We start from the raw sequence: 17,698 nt of genomic DNA, 5'->3' as shown, positions 1-17,698 counted from the left end.
ATACTTAGTGTCAGACAGTCTTCTTATCCCAGGGCCCAGTAGCGGCTGACCACATGGGGGAAGCTGAAGTCCTGAAGTAAAAATTTGCTAGTTCTGGTGCTACGGGTCCTTTCCCCAAAATGTATTACCTGAGCTGCATTTCTTCTGGAATAGACATACTGGTTTGACTTTAATCCCACATCATGTCATTAGGCTTCCTGAAGTCATGCTTTTCCAGATAGCAAAAAGAGGTATTGTTTTCCTTGTCCCATCCTGGAAAACTTGTTTATACATTTCTCTGAATCCCCTAGTGGACCATCAATGGCTATAAGTCTACACACGCCTACAAGACAGCCTTAATCGGCAAAGTCTCTGTAAGGAGAACTCTTACTTCCCGACCCTACATTTTACTATGAAAACATTTGTGTTCACCACTTTTTAATGCCATCCTAGGTAAAAACACTTATCTGAGAGCACCAGGGAGAAGGAAAACATTAGGGAACTTGTCTCTTTTTGCACAAACTGCCATGGGTTACTTTTGACTTTAAGTATCCTTTTTTCAAAAATCACTTGTCTTGTTCTGTGAATCCATATATTGTGCTGGAATATGTTAGGATAATTACTAATCAGCTTGGGGGAGGGGGCTATGTGATTAAGCTGCTCTCTGTAGATCATTTTTCTGCAAAAGAATAGAGGTTGCATTAGATTGCAGATGATTGCAACCCTATCATAAAATGCTGACATTATATCTCCCCCCTGTGCCACCACATTCGGAAGATTTGACCCAAATAGAAGGTAACCATACTAATCAGACACATACAAATAAGGAATTTAGACACCTCCAGGTGTGACATCAGGCTCCAAAGTGAGTTACACAATATGGGCACAGTTATTTTTTGTTTTGAAAGAGAAAATCAGATATAGTAATTGTTTGAAGTCGGAGGGAGAAGCCCTGCAGTAGGATGACTGTAGAATGCAGGTAATAAGATTATTTTACATCGCCTTTGTCGGAGAGAATAGTATATACACAGAAAAACTCACTGCCATCTCACTCTCAGTATAAATAAAAGTCACTGATTGTTCCTCCGACTATAAAATTCCTTGAGTGCCCTTGTCAGGTCACAATAGGTACTATTGCTTGCACTGGCAGGTTCCCTAGTGTGGAAATGCATGTGTTGCAGTTACAATCTCTCTAACTCCTATAGCTAAACATATGCCAACAGGGACAGGGCCAACATGTTAGTCATCAGCTCTCCCAATTACTTCAACTTGGGTTGCACCAAGGTTTGCTTCACGCCCTGCTCTCCCGATACTGTATTTATACAGCAGAAGCCCTATAAATCTTTAGCACAGACCATACATATGTCACAGTTGCCTTTTTATTAACCCGTTCACGACCCGTGACGTAATAGCATGTCAAGGGTCGGCCGCCGGTGCATGGAGAGGGCTTACGCGCTGAGCCCTCTTCATAGCCGGTAAGTCTTTGCTGCATATTGCAGAAAAGGCTTACCGGTAACACCCGCGATCGGTGCCGGCACTCCCTAAGTACCCTAGCGAGTCTGAAAAATACTAAAAATAAAAAAAAATTAAAAAAACCCCTAAAAACTCAAATCACCCCCCTTTCCCTAGAACTGATATAAATATAAATAAACAGTAAAAATCATAAACACATTATATATCGCCGCGTCCGAAAATGCCCGATCTATCAAAATATAATAATGGTTTTTCACTGCATTTAATCCCGTAACGGAAAATCGCGCCCAAAGTCGAAAATGGCACTTTTTTTTGTCATTTAAAAAAATAAAAAAATATAAAAAAATAAAAAGTGATCACAAGGTCGAACAGTCCTAAAATTGATAACATTGTAAACGTCATCAAAATCCGCAAAAAATGACACCACTCACAGCTCTGTACACTAAAGTATAAAAAGTTATTAGTGCCAGAAGATTTTGTACAGGAGGTTTTAATTTTTTTAAATGTATGAAAACATTATAAAACCTATATAAATTTGGTATCCCCGTAATCACACCGATCCAAAGAATAAAGTAGACATGTCATTTGGGGCGCTCTGTGAAATTCGTAAGATCCAAGCCCACAAGAAGACGGCACAAATGCATTTTTTTACCAATTTCACTGCATTTGGAATTTTTTTCCTGCTTCCTAGTACACGGCATGGAATAATAAATACCATCTATATGAAGTGCAATTTGTTACGCAGAAAATAAGCCATCACACAGCTCTGTACATGAAAAAATAAAAAAGTTATGGATTTTTGATCATGGGGAGTGAAAAATGAAAAAACAAAAAAGGGCCAGGTCCTGAAAGGGTTAAAATGAATTCTTTATTTATAGAACAAAAGACTGATTCTGTGCTATGAAGCTGCTCCTGTACCCACTACATGATGATAGCTGTCAGGCTAGTTTACTATATAGAGACCGTACTGTAAGTTCAGAGTAGACAGATCTTACACATGAGAGAACACAAGGCATCATGGGAAGCGACAGCATAGTACAGGCTGAGATCTAGGGCACGCACAGGAAGGGAAAAGTTCCCAGATAATTCTGTGCTGTTTAGGAAGACATCTGACTAGAATAAAAATGCCATAACTCTGGAAAGCAACAAGTGAGTGTCACAATATGGTCATTGTTCTGTTTATTTTGAAGATATTATGGAATTTGCAAAAGGGTTTGTCAGAATGGCGCGTACAGGTATTCAAGGAGGATGGAGATTAGCTTCAAATAAAACTTGTTTATTATAGATATTTCAATGACGCAACACATTTCGGAGTCACATAGGGCTCCTTTTTCAAGTGAATAGAGAGACTAAAATAAAAAATAAAAAGGAATAAGGGGGAAATAAAATGACATAAATGGCATGGCCCCAAAACAAGATATTGAGTTTTAAGATGTTAGAATTTATTTTAAATGGTTATGAAGCTGGAGGTTGAGTCTGTCAAACTTCAATAAAAGTTTAACTTTGTTGGAACAATTTTGTAGGTTTAGGCAGTGTAGAGGTAACATTCCCTTTAAAGCTTTCACACCTAAGTGTACTTTTGGGCCACAGCACTTTTGTACATTTTTTCATTGTCACCACCACCACGTTTATTTTTTTCTCTATGAGGCAGGGCCGGCGCTATGGGTAGGCAAAGCGGGCAATTGCCCAGGGCCTCCTGAAAGGGGGGAATCTGTTCTTTCAAATGAATCTTGAAAAAAGAAGTGAGGTTCTATGTGTCACAGAACCAGAGATACAGCCCCCTGAAGTGTAGCCCCCTCCAGATTTTTAGCCATCAGTCTACAGGGAGAATTTGCTGCACACAAGAGCTGCTGCACGTCACAGATAATGGAAATATTCACTTTATGGGGGTCATTTACTAAGGGCCCAATTCGCGTTTTCCCGACGTGTTACCCGAATATTTCCGATTTGTGCCGATTTCCCCTGAATTGGCCCGGGATTTTGGCATGCACGCAACGGAAATCGGGGACGTGGCCGAACGAACACCCGACGGATTCGGAAAAACCGCCGCATTTAAAAAAAATTATCTGTCGCGGAGCTTGCACTTACCTTCACTCAGCCCGGCTCGGTGTATTCCAGTGCGTGTCGGGGAACTTCAGTGCACCTGGTGGATGTCGGAGGAACTGCCTTAATAAATCCCGGCCGGACCCGAATCCAGCGCAGAGAACGCGAATGGACCGGGTAAGTAAATCTGCCCCTATATGTTACTACATTTTAAAAAGGAATATTATCAACTACTATGCATGTTTTTAACCCTTCTCTATGCAGAACCATCTAAGAACACACTTTCTCTCTTATTGACTTTTATTTCGTGATAGTATTTTTGCGAAAATTGACTGATGAACATTCGACTGATGAAAATTGACAGATGAGCATTCAATCCTCTTTGCCTGATGTCGCTATTATATATTAACACCGCAACCCAGAACATGTCCATAAAGTTATATGTAGCACCACAAACACACACATGTTCTGGATTTGTACATATTTTAGAGGAAATTTTGAATGTTAATTGCCAAATCCATGGGAAGGTAAATATTTTCTGTTTGGAGCACATTTTTTGCCATCAAAATTGCAGGAAGGCGTCTATGTCTATAAACTCTTTAATGCAATTTTGAAAATGGGGCAAGTCTCTGCTTTCAGAAAATATATGGTTTTTTGGGTTCACTATAATTCTTTTTGCTATAATTTCGATTTAATTTTTAAACATCAAAATTGTAAAAATTGCTCTGGTGAATAACGCGACAAAATATCCAGAAATGCCGGGCGGTGAAAGGGTTAGTACCCCTTGGTTTAATTTACCGGGTGAAGATTCTTATCATATATCTCCTGTCTATATATCTATCTGTCTAGTTATCTATCTCCTATGATCTTACCATTTATATATCTCACTTTTTCTCTATCTATTTACTAAACAATCTTCTATTTCTCTTCTACTGTATTTATCTCTCATATCCATCTACTGTATATATAATATACTGTATATTCTGCATCTAGAAATCTCTATCATATTTCATATTTATTTTCTATCATAATAATTATAATGAATAATTCTTTATTTATATAGCGCACACAGATTACGCAACGTTGCACAGAGCTTTCCAGATCAGTCCCTGTCACAATCTATTCAACCTCCAGTAATTTTTTGGAGTGTGGGAGGAAACCCAAGCAAACACAGAGAGAACATGCAAACTCTATGCAGCCAGCGCTGCAAGGCTGTAGTGCTAACCACTGAGCCACTGTGCTGCCCATCAATCTCCCTATTATCTCCTATAAAATTCTTCCATATTACAGTTTGTTTTACCATACTAAATGGAGCCTCTTGCTGACTGTGACCGGTCATAAAATAGTTTTATTTTGGGGCCACACTTTTAGTTTTGCTCAGGGCCCCACTTTGTCTAGAACCGGCCCTGCTATGAGGGGTAATTTAATGAAGGACCAGTTACATTTTTTTAATGGCATCATATTTGGGGTAAATAAAACTTATGTATTATCTTTTATTAACCTTATCTGTGGGAGCTTTAGAAGATACAATTAAACTTGTCTAGAATTTAATTGTATTTTTAATGTTGTACTATTTACTACATGGCATAAATAACATTTTATCTTCATTTACTCTCTCACAATTATGATCACCTATTGGAATCGCTTCCAATGTAATGGGACATCATTTCTTTATCTCTAATCTGCAGTATCAACATATCAGGGCAGCAAATAACTTATCCTTGACCAATTCTTCTGCATCTTTCAATTTCCTAGAGCCACCTGAGAACATGCACCATCCATACAGGATGGGTGTCTGTTTTAATTCTCAGCAGACGCCCTCTTTTAACACCTGTGATGGATGGCAGGGTGCTAACTACTGAGACTCTGAGAGGCTTCCATGGCTGTAATTCAGCAATCACCATATTATAGCCTGCTGTAGATGCATTATTTTAATAAATGATGCCCCTAGTAACTTCAATTTGTTCCAGAGAAATCAAGTAATCATACAGTTCTGTTAATGGTAAAGTAAAAAGATATGGCTTTTGGAAATTTGGTAGTACACAACAAAAATGCTAAAAATGGTAAATGACTGTATCATTTAAAACTTAATCAAGAAAATCCCTCATAAAAGCTACTGCTTTTATTAAGCATGCATTGGCCATGAAACATGTATTTTAATACCATATGCACATTGCTAAACTGTATACATGAAGCCTACATAATGTTGCTGTGTAGCCTCCATCTACATATACAGGCGGTCCCCTACTTAAGAACACCCGACTTAAATACGACCCCTAGTTACAAACGGACCTCTGGATGTTGGTAATTTATTGTACTTTAGCCTTAGGCTACAATAATCAGCTGTAACAGTTATCACAGGTGTCTTCAATTAGTATTTATTGTTAATCCTGATTCTTATGACAACCCAACATTTTTAAAATCCAATTGTCACAGAGACCAAAAAAACTTTGACTGGGGTTACAATGATAAAATATACAGTTCCGACTTACATACAAACTCAACTTAAGAACAAACCTGCAGACCCTATCTTGTACGTAACCCGGGGACTGCCTGTACATACCATATTATATATATATATATATATATATATATATATATATATATATATATATATATATATATATATATATATATACAGGCAGTCCCCGGGTTACATACAAGATAGGGACTGTAGGTTTGTTCTTAAGTTGAATTTGTATGTAAGTCGAAACTGTATATTTTATCATTGTAGTTCCCGACAATTTTTTTTTTTGCCCCAGTGACAATTGGAGTTTCAAATTTTTTTGCTGTAATAGGACCAAGAATTATCAATAAAGCTTCATTGCAGACAATTTTAAGCTGATTATTGCAGTCTGGGACTATTTTAAAGCATCCAGAGAGCTTCACCAGAGGTCACAGTGGGCAGAGGGGTCTGTCTGTAACTATGGGTTGTCTGTAAGTCGAGTGTCCTTAAGTAGGGGACCGCCTGTATATATATATATATATATATATATATATATATATATATATATATATATATAAAGAAGGAGCAAACCATGATTGTTTTCTGAAGGAAGAATAAAAAAATCTAAATAGCTAATAAAAATATCTTCCTGTACAGGCGGTCCCCTACTTAAGAACACTCGACTTACATACGACCCCTAGTTACAAACGGACCACTGGATTTTGGTAATGTATTGTACTTTAGTCCTAGGCTACAATAAACAGCTGTAACAGTTATCAGAGGTGTTTGTAATGAAGCTTTAGTGTTAATCCTGGTTCTTATGACAACCCAACATTTTTAAAATCCAATTGTCATAGAGACCAAAAAAGTTCTGGCTGGGATTACAATGATAATGTAACCCGGGGACTGCCTGTATATGCAATCAAATGTATATACTGTACAGTAGAGGGCTATGGCACTTAAATGGTAGGCATATTACAGCTATGTACTAACTATATTATGCAGTATTTCAAAAATTTGAAAGCTGTTTGGTTAGATAATGAAATGGAACTAAGAAGGGGAAATACGTAAGTTTCTATCCTGTTATGTGGTCTAGCTAAGTTCCTATTTTAGAAAGCTATTTTAGCGTATATATAATATATACATATATAATATACAACAAAGCTGTTAAGCTACACTGAATAAAAAAACAGTTTTCATCACTTTTTTACATTACCTATTAGGAGACAAACTGTACGTTGGTGAACATACTTGGTGTTATGAAAATAGAACTATGCCTCACAAAAGGGCCAGTGCTTGCCTGAAAGGGGGGAATCTCTTCTTTCAAATGAATCTTGAATTTTGTTTCTAGGTGCTATGGATCCAGAGATATTTAAAGTGAGAATATCAGGTGCCATTTTTATGTATAAAAAATCACTCCCGATGGCAGTTTAACAGTTAATATCTCCATACAATTAGAAACACAAATTTAGATTAATATAAAAGAGGAAACTCTCTTCTTTCATAGGAAAAAAGAAGTGAGGTTCTATGTGTCACAGAGCCAGAGATACAGTCCCCTGAGGTGCCCCCCTCTCCCGATTCTTAGCCATCAGGCTGCAGGGAGAATTTGCTGCACACAGGAGCTGCTGCACCTCACAGATAATGGAAATATTCACTTTATATGTTACTACATTTTGAGAAGGAATAATATCAACTAACGTTCATGTTTTTAACCCTTCTCTATGCAGAACTATCTAAAAACACTTTCACTCTTATTGCCTTTAATTTCGTGACAAACACATGTTCTGAAATAAAGTTTTTATTTCCCACCATCCTCCATTATTTACACCCAGTGGCGTTGCTAGGGTCACAAAAGATCTGGGGCACGGGCCCCAATGCATACGTAACAAATTCTTAGTTGCGTCCCCTTTCGTACCCCCCCCCCCCCCATATGCTTCCACCTGAAAAAACTGTACTTAAAAACAACTGTACAGCTACAGAAAACACAGTAGAAATGCAACCTATTATATCCAGAGCAGTAGTTGTTCTTCATGTTCTCCATTAAGCCGCCCATCATCATTTCTCTTTATCCAGCCATGTGCTGTGCCTATGGAGATTACCACATTTTATGTTCTACACTTTTCTATCGTCCCTAAATCTTTGTCCCCTAACAGTGTTATCATTCTTCTACCCCTAAAACTCTTCAACCAAATAATGTAATACAGCTGCACACAAAGTCCTAAAAATACTAGTAATGCCCCCCAGTGTAACACATTATAAAATCCACCTTTTTAAGCCGCACATTTTACAATTAAGCCACAATTATGGCCCCACTCTGTATGCCACCACACCATTATCTTGTGGCCCTTACACTTACTAAAGCCCCCACATTGTGCTACCCACCTTATCCCTAAATGTGGCCTGACATGTAACAATGCCTACACTCAGTAATAGAACCCCACACAGTAAGTGTGCTGCCCACTGGCAAATGTTATGCAGGTTAAATGATGTTCTTAATTTGTCCATTATGTAACAGATGTTTGTTTGCAGGCGCCATCTAATGGCCAAAGTTAATAACTACTTACATTCTGTTTTCCCCACCCACTAGCAGCTACAAAGGATTGTGGGTAGGAGAAGGGCAGTTCCCTTCATGTCTACACAGAGAGAAGACCTATATTCATTCATCTTAACCCTTGTTGTAGTATAGCCGGTAAGGAGACTGCCTATAAGAATCTATAGCTGCTAGCAGTTATAGGACCACTCTGTATAAAGTCTCTTATATGAAGTGTAATGTATAGATCTGTAATTGCACTGTAATTGCACACATGGGCCCAACCTCATGGTCGGCCATGTTTGGTCCCAAACTGTATATGTATCAGCTTGTTTCCTGTTATATGCTAATGTAATGTATGTAACATGCTCCTGTTATATTATTGTACTATTCTAATAGATTGTACATTCCTGTTTTTCTTCAGTTTCACCCTAATCCTACATCAGTTTAATAAAGCTACGGACTTTGAACCAGTCTCATTTGTTGAACTGTAGGAAGGCGTTTAACTGCCTGTCGAGCTCCGCATAGACCCCGGGGGTACGTGAAGTGGGGGCAGGACAGTGAAACGGCTGCTTGAAACAAGCGGGAAAGATTTAGCCTACACAGAGGTCTGCTACTGTCTACGCAGTCACCTGCAAACAGTCAACACAGCAATCTCTAAACGGTCAAAGCATGTCACAAAGCCAAGCGTCTTCTATCAAGACAAGATCACGGGCCAGTTCCTCAAAAGCATCTACCACGAGCAATGCAGCCGCCATCGCCCGCGCAAAAGCGGAAGCAGCGAGGACACGGGCTACCTTTGCTGAACAAGAGATGCAGTTGAAATTACAACAGGCCTCCTTAGAAGCAGAGAGGGCACGTCAAAAGGCCTCCTTAGAAGCAGAGAGGGCACGTCAACAAGCCTCTTTAGAAGCAGAGAGGGCAAGACAACAAGCCTCCTTAGAAGCAGAGAGGGCACAAGAACAGGCTTCTCTGGACTTAGAAAGAGCACGCTTGGAAGCAACACTTGAGAAGCTGACAATTGAGAGGGAAGCCGCAGCTGCCATGGCGGAAGCAGAAATCTTAGAGGCAGCCGCATTCTCTCACAGCGAGCCCAGCAGACACAGTAGCATGCCTGATCTGGAACAAGAACCCAAGGATACACTAGAACGCACTTCAGAATACGTCCTTCAACATCCTGTGTGTAATCCTCAGACTACACATGAAACAAAGGTTACCAACTGCGAGTCAAGTCCAAGGCATCATATTTTATGTCAAGAAGCGGACCTCAGACCACAGTTCTGCAAGCAAGAGAATGCTACGGCTCAAGTCAACTTCCTTGCCTGCCAGAGAACCCAAGCTTCATCCCAGCGTCCAGGAAGTTACTACACTCCCAGACAGTGTGGCACTGTGAAACCTAAAGAAGAGACTTCTGACAGGTATGGCTACACACCACACTCTCACCAAGGCAACCATTTGCCAACCTGTCTCAGCACAAACCAAGCCACAATAGACTTTGCTAAGTTCTTTGCTCGACGTGAGCTTGTCACCAAAGGACTTGTAAAGTTCAATGATCGCCCTGAGAACTATAGGGCTTGGCGATCCTCATTCCAGAGTCTTATAAGAGACTTAGACTTGTCTTCTAGGGAAGAGCTAGATCTACTGGTGAAATGGCTTGGAGATGAATCTTCTGAGCATGCCAAGAGGATCAGAGCCATTAACATAAACTATCCAGAAACAGGCTTAAAGATGATCTGGGATAGACTCGATGAGTGTTATGGCTCAGCAGAGGTTATAGAAAATTCATTATTCAAAAGAATTGATGACTTCCCTAGAATAGCTAGTAAGGGCTACCAAAAACTTAGGGAACTAAGTGATCTGTTAACTGAACTACAGGTTGCCAAAGCAGAAGGAGATTTAATGGGACTTGCATTTCTTGACACAGCCAGAGGTGTCAACCCTATAGTGCAAAAACTTCCTCACAACCTACAAGAGAAGTGGGTCAATCATGGTTTCAAGTACAAGGAAATCCATGATGTACAGTTTCCACCCTTCAGTGTATTTGTGGAATTTATTACTCAGCAAGCAAAAATCAGAAATGATCCCAGTTTCGATTTTACTCTATCCTGTGCCACTCCATCTGGTCTTAAACAACATAAAACTCCGGTAGCAGTTCACAAAACTAATGTTTCTTCTAAAAGTAATTCTTACAGGCCTTCAAGCTCCTCTCACCAGGATGGAAGATCCACGGACCCAAGTAAGCAGTGTCCCCTGCACAAGAAGCCACATTCCCTACTGAAATGCAGAGGCTTCAGAGAGAAGTCCATGGAGGACCGCAAAGCTTTCCTCAGGGACAACAAAATCTGCTACAAGTGCTGCTTAGCAACATCACACTTCGCAAAGGACTGTAAGGTCAGTGTTAAATGTACAGAATGTGACAGCACAGATCACAACTCAGCTTTACACCCTGGGCCACCACCATGGGCCTCGTCTCATATAGAAAGTGGCCAGGAACAAGGTGGAGAGGAGGGAAATACTGAAACAGAGACACCAGATGTTACTTCTCAATGCACTGAGGTCTGCAAAGGACTTGTAGGTGGCAGGTCCTGCTCAAAAATCTGTCTTGTCAGAGTTTACCCAACGGGCTGCAAAGACAAAGCCTTCAAAGTATATGCCATTCTTGATGACCAAAGTAATAAATCTCTGGCTAGATCTACTTTCTTTGACATTTTCAACATTAAGGGACCCAGCTCTCCCTACTCCCTAAAGACTTGTGCAGGCACTGTTGAGACGGCGGGGAGAAGAGCTACTGGGTACACAATAGAGTCTATAGATGGTCGCACCTGCCTGACTTTACCAACCATAATCGAGTGTAACCAGATCCCTGATAACAGGTCTGAAATCCCTACACCAGATGTTGCAAAACACCAACCCCATTTGAAGCATATAGCTCATCTCATACCAAAGTTAGATCCTCAAGCTCAGATAATTCTGCTTCTTGGAAGAGATATCTTGCAAGTTCACAAGCCTAGACATCAGATTAATGGTCCTCACAATGCTCCATTTGCCCAGAAACTTGACCTAGGGTGGGTGATTGTAGGTGATGTTTGTATAGGTGGTGTGCACAGACCCACTTCGGTGAACAACATGCTTACCAGCACATTAGAGAATGGACGCCCTTCTCTCTTTCAACCATGTTACAGTAACATCTTCATAAAAGAGCTTCCACACAGCATTCCTCTACCCTGTCATATCACTAGCAACCTTTCTGACAACCATACTTGTACTAGTGACCATGACCACTTAGGATGCACAGTCTTCCAGAGAACAAAGGAAGACAATCAACTGGCAATGTCCTTTGAGGATAGATTGTTCTTAGAAATAATGGAGCAAGGAATAGTTAAAGACGAATCAAATAGCTGGATAGCACCTCTTCCCTTCAGACCCAAAAGGCAGTGTTTGCCTAACAATCGAGAACAAGTTTATAAACGCTTTGCTTCCCTTAGACGGAATCTTCAGAAAAAGCCTGATATGAAAGACCACTTCTTTACATTTATGGAAAGAGTATTTGAGAACTCCCACGCAGAGATAGCTCCAACCTTAAAGGATTCAGAGGAATGCTGGTATCTACCTATATTTGGAGTTTACCACCCAAAGAAACCAGGACAGATAAGAGTAGTATTCGACTCTAGTGCCAAATTTGAGGGTGTTTCCTTAAATGATGTCCTACTGCCAGGTCCAGACCTCAACAACCGACTCCTTGGAGTGCTTCTCAGATTTCGCAGAGACTCTGTTGCATTTATGGCTGACATCCAACAAATGTTCCACTGTTTTCTTGTTAAAGAGGAACACCGAAATTTCCTTAGGTTCTTTTGGTTCAAGGACAACAACCCCTTGGAGGAACCCATTGAGTATCGCATGCGTGTGCACATCTTTGGTAACAGCCCTTCCCCATCAGTGGCTATATATGGACTTAAACATTCAGCCAGGGAGGGTGAGAAAGAATATGGTTCAGACGTTGCACAGTTTGTCAAAAGGGACTTTTATGTGGATGACTGTTTAAAATCGCTACCTACAAATGAGTCTGCAATCAGTCTTCTTAAGAGAGCTCAAGAAATGCTTGCTAATTCAAACCTGAGACTCCATAAAATTGCCTCCAACAGCAAAAAATTGATGGAAGCATTTCCTTCTCATGATTACAGTAATGATTTAAAGGACTTAAGTACTGACACTTTTCCAATGCAACGTAGTCTTGGACTGCTCTGGGACTTAAAGTCTGACACCTTTACCTTCCAAGTCAGCGAGGAAGAGAAACCCTTTACTCGGAGAGGAGTACTATCTGCTATAAACAGCTTGTATGATCCTTTAGGGTTTGCAGCTCCTGTTACCATCCAAGGTAAAGCAATACTTAGAGATTTGACTCATGATGCCTCTGACTGGGATGAACAACTTCCCAATGAAAAGAAAGCACTGTGGGTAGAGTGGAAGGATTCTCTAACAAATCTCTCTCATCTTCATGTTGCACGCTCGTATGCCCCTGTGCCATCTACAGAGGTTCAGCTACAAAGACTTTATGTGTTTTCTGATGCTTCTATCAAAGCCATTGCTGCTGTGGCCTATCTTAAAACAGTAGACATTAAAGGACAATGTCATATAGGATTCGTCATAGGCAAAGCAAAACTTGCACCACTCCCTGAGCACACTATACCGAGACTAGAACTTTGTGCTGCAGTATTAGCAGTTGAGCTAGCTGAGATGATCGCAACAGAGATGCATTTGGAGATCAAAGATGCTGTGTTTTACACAGACAGCAAGGTAGTCTTGGGATATATCTACAACGAAAGCCGACGCTTCTACGTGTATGTCAACAACAGGGTTCTACGAATCAGGAGGTCAACTTTGCCAAAACAGTGGAATTTTGTTCCTACTGATCAAAATCCTGCAGACCAAGCAACTAGATCTGTTGCTGCCAACCGCCTTAAAGACACTACATGGTTTACAGGTCCTGCCTTTCTATACAGCTCAGAACACAGCACTACGGATCTTAAAACATTTGAACTTGTGGATGCTGACAAGGATGCAGAAATACGTCCCAAGGTGTCAACACTACGCACAGTGACTTCAGACAATTACCTTAAGTCTCACCGATTCAGCAGGTTCTCAACCTGGAAATCACTTGTTCGTGCCATCACTCTCTTAACCCACATAGCTCGTTCTTTCAAAAATACCAAGCTTGCTGATGTTAAGGAGTGTAAAGGCTGGCACCTCTGCAAAAATGTTCATGCAGTGACTGAACTAGATCAGTCAAAGAATGTAATCATTCGGACTGTCCAACATGAAGTTTATGCTAAAGAAATTGACAGTATCATTAATCACAGACCTATTCCTAAAGATAGTGTCTTAAAGAAACTTGATCCCTTCATTGATGCAGATGGCCTATTAAGGGTTGGAGGCCGCCTGCAGGAAGCAAAAATAGACTTTGACGGAAAACATCCGATATTAATTCCTGGGCATCATCACATTTCCTATTTGCTTGTCCGACATTACCATGAACAGGTAAAACATCAGGGCCGGCTGTTCACAGAAGGGGCTTTACGAGCTGCTGGACTGTGGATTGTCGGAGCAAAAAGATGTGTTAGCAAGTTCATTTTCAAATGTGTCACATGCCGCAAACTTCGGGGTATTTTCAAAACACAGAAGATGGCCAATCTTCCATCTGACAGACTGAGTACAGAACCTCCTTTCACTAATGTCGGGCTTGATGTATTTGGTCCATGGTTTGTGGTTACCCGACAAACCAGAGGAGGTCAAGCAAACAGTAAGCGCTGGGCAGTCTTGTTCACCTGTATGTCTGTCCGGGCCGTGCACATAGAGGTAATTGGATCAATGGACACCTCGAGCTTCATAAATGCTCTCAGACGCTTTATTGCCATTAGGGGGCCTGTGAAACACATTCGCTCTGACCGAGGCACCAATTTTGTGGGAGCAGCCAAAGAGTTACAGATTCCTACAAACCTGGATACTGTCAGTGTAAACAGATACCTAAGTGAACAGGGTTGCACTTGGACTTTCAATCCGCCACATTCCTCCCATATGGGTGGAGCTTGGGAGAGAATGATAGGCATAGCCCGTAGAATTCTGGACTCTATCTTCTTACAAGTGGGTATGGCCAGACTAACCCATGAGTGCCTAACTACTTTCATGGCAGAAGTATCAGCCATCATTAATGCCAGACCACTAATTCCAGTTACCAGCGATCCTGATGATCCGATGATACTTACCCCTGCAATGTTGCTTACTCAGAAGACTAAGACAACCTGTTCTCCAGCTGGAGAATTTACTACCAAAGATCTCTATAAATGCCAATGGAGGCAAGTACAAAGTCTTGCCAATACCTTTTGGGATAAGTGGAAAAAGCAATACATCTCCACACTACAACCAAGAAATAAATGGCAGAAAACCAAACCCAACCTCAAAGTCGGTGATGTTGTGCTGATGAAAGACTGCCAGTCACACAGAAACGCGTGGCCTTTAGCTCTTGTTACTAAAAGTTTCCCAGGGGAGGATGGGAACGTCCGCAAAGTTGAAGTCAAGGTCCATGATCAGAATGAAACCAAAATGTTCTTCAGACCAGTAACTGAACTAATCTTATTGCTGTCATCTGAGGACTCTTATGGTGGCATCGTTTGACGCCAGGCGGGGAGTGTGCTGCCCACTGGCAAATGTTATGCAGGTTAAATGATGTTCTTAATTTGTCCATTATGTAACAGATGTTTGTTTGCAGGCGCCATCTAATGGCCAAAGTTAATAACTACTTACATTCTGTTTTCCCCACCCACTAGCAGCTACAAAGGATTGTGGGTAGGAGAAGGGCAGTTCCCTTCATGTCTACACAGAGAGAAGACCTATATTCATTCATCTTAACCCTTGTTGTAGTATAGCCGGTAAGGAGACTGCCTATAAGAATCTATAGCTGCTAGCAGTTATAGGACCACTCTGTATAAAGTCTCTTATATGAAGTGTAATGTATAGATCTGTAATTGCACTGTAATTGCACACATGGGCCCAACCTCATGGTCGGCCATGTTTGGTCCCAAACTGTATATGTATCAGCTTGTTTCCTGTTATATGCTAATGTAATGTATGTAACATGCTCCTGTTATATTATTGTACTATTCTAATAGATTGTACATTCCTGTTTTTCTTCAGTTTCACCCTAATCCTACATCAGTTTAATAAAGCTACGGACTTTGAACCAGTCTCATTTGTTGAACTGTAGGAAGGCGTTTAACTGCCTGTCGAGCTCCGCATAGACCCCGGGGGTACGTGAAGTGGGGGCAGGACAGTAAGTGCCCCACATACTCACCAATAGCCCCCTACACACTTTGTAATAACCTCACAAACTCACTAGTAGCCCCCCCCCCACACTTAGCAATAGCCCTTCTATGCTAACAAATAGCCCCCACTTTCAGTAACAGCCCCCTCACCATTAGCCACTTATAACCCCCACTTTCAGAATAGACCCTTCACTCAATAATAGCCCCCATATTTAGTAATACTCCCCACACTTAGTAGTAGCCCTCCACTTGCTAATAACCCCCTGCACTCAAAAATAGCATCCATACACACTAATAGCCCCACACACACTAATAGCCCCCACATTCAGTAACATAGCTCTCCACTTTCTAATAGCCCCCTACACTCACTTATAGCCCCCACATTTAGTGATAGTCCCCTTACACTAACTAAAAAACCCTTGTAGCTCCATCACACTAATAGATCCCCACATTCAGTAATAGCTCTCCACTTGCTAATTGCTTCTATACACACAGAAAATAGCCCCCACACTCCCTAATAGCCCCCCACACTTACTTATAACTCCCACACTCAGTAATAGTCTCCTTACACTCACTAAAAGACCCCACATATCCCCCTCACACTAATAGTCACAAACACACTCAGTAATATTATTAGTAATATTATAGCCTCCCACTTCTCAGGGATAGCCTCTACATAAAGTAATGACCCCAAAACTCCATATACACACTGTATTATTAAAAAAGAAGAGATAAACTTACCTCTCTTCACTCATGATTTCCTCTTCCCCTCCACCTGCTGGACGGGATGTGGTGACGTCACTACACAGCGCCTCCTGCTCCAGGCTTCTGGAGGGAGCTGCTTGAAGCTGGAGACGCAATGTCATCGCCTCCTGCAGCTCTCACTACAGCACAGAACTGCCGCATGTGCTCTGTAGTGGAGCAGGATGCTGACGGCACCCTGCTCCACTACAGTAATCATCTCTATAAGCATACAGGGGATGCAAATAGAGCTGAAAGTAGAGAGAGCCAGGTGACAACATTCGGGGCACCAGTCAAAAGATCCGGGGCCCCGGATCTTTTGACCTAACGACGCCCCTGTTTACACCTATGTTATGACCTTCTCATTTAAATTCTTATGAAGAGCGGAGGGTTCTGTTATTGTGCGGCTAATACAATGGCGCACATCTTTTGCTATCTCCATAGCTTGGTTTATGGATATATAGATATTTATTTGGGTTACCATTGTGTAAGGGAACATACAATGATAGATCTGTGTTAAAGGGGTATTCTCGTCTGGGCAATCAGACTCAATTTCATTAATCTGCCATATATAAACATTTCTTCAATTAGATGTTATTAAACAAAATGTTCATGTGTGAAGATAATTTCTCATAAATGTAGTCATATGGTCCCTTAGAAACGAGATTGCTTCCTTGGTTACGGCCACCTCTGCTGGAGGGATTGCACAAAGAAACAAAAGGTTATTGTATATAAAATGTCCGGGAGTTACTACATTTCGCACAGCTGTCCAGTGGTAATGATTGCTGAATCCTGGTGGTCAGGCAGGACTCTATAGCGCAAGTCTGGCCACCGCTGCCAGAGTGTGACGTGGTCGTATCTGAGGAAGCTATCTGATTTCTAAGGGACAACATGACTACATTTATGAGAAATTATCTTCGCACAGGAACATTTTTTTTCATAAAATTCAATTGAAGAAATGTTTACAGATGGAAAATGAATTGAATTAAATGTGAATACCAAGATGGTAATACCCCTTTAAGCTCAGTGCAATTTTCTGCAAAAATAGTTTGGTGTCCCCTGTGGATTTAACGTTCCCTTCGCGGCATATTTTGGTGAATATACACATGTGGGGTCTGTATGATCTCCTCACATCTTACTGTTTTAGGAAAGTATATTTTCTTTATATAA

At 41.0% G+C, this 17,698-nt stretch overlaps 2 protein-coding genes and 1 long non-coding RNA gene across 5 annotated transcripts in view; 2 read left to right on the top strand and 1 right to left on the bottom strand.

Moving 5' to 3' along the window:
• AOAH (acyloxyacyl hydrolase) overlaps positions 1–16,549 on the bottom strand; it is a 95,851-nt gene extending 79,302 nt beyond the window's left edge. Inside the window, exon 1 of one of the 2 annotated variants that reach the window (XM_072153309.1) lies at positions 16,529–16,549. The gene's annotated coding sequence lies outside the window, so the exon portion shown is untranslated. The remainder of the gene's footprint in view (positions 1–16,528) is intronic. The other variant, XM_072153308.1, reaches the window with a different exon arrangement.
• LOC140133293 (uncharacterized) overlaps positions 1–17,698 on the top strand; it is a 48,674-nt gene that overhangs the window by 3,901 nt on the left and 27,075 nt on the right. Inside the window, exon 2 of the long non-coding RNA XR_011855862.1 lies at positions 6,599–6,666. This is a non-coding gene — a long non-coding RNA (uncharacterized lncRNA). The remainder of the gene's footprint in view (positions 1–6,598; positions 6,667–17,698) is intronic.
• Positions 8,407–15,785, top strand: LOC140133291 (uncharacterized). 2 transcript variants are annotated; one of them, XM_072153304.1, is made up of 3 exons: positions 8,407–8,630; positions 8,896–15,394; positions 15,660–15,785. In XM_072153304.1, exon 2 carries the CDS (start codon positions 9,144–9,146, stop codon positions 15,138–15,140), a length of 5,997 nt encoding a protein of 1,998 aa, XP_072009405.1. In that variant the 5' UTR covers positions 8,407–8,630; positions 8,896–9,143; the 3' UTR covers positions 15,141–15,394; positions 15,660–15,785. The 2 variants fall into 2 exon arrangements, with proteins under 2 accessions (XP_072009405.1, XP_072009403.1); XM_072153302.1 differs by lacking the exon at positions 8,407–8,630 and having other exon boundaries at positions 8,682–15,394.

This window comes from Engystomops pustulosus, chromosome 5 (genome assembly GCF_040894005.1).
Source record: "Engystomops pustulosus chromosome 5, aEngPut4.maternal, whole genome shotgun sequence".
NCBI lineage: Eukaryota > Metazoa > Chordata > Amphibia > Anura > Leptodactylidae > Engystomops > Engystomops pustulosus.
Note: the sequence above shows the minus strand (reverse complement) of the source record. Positions and strands in the feature narration are given on the sequence as shown.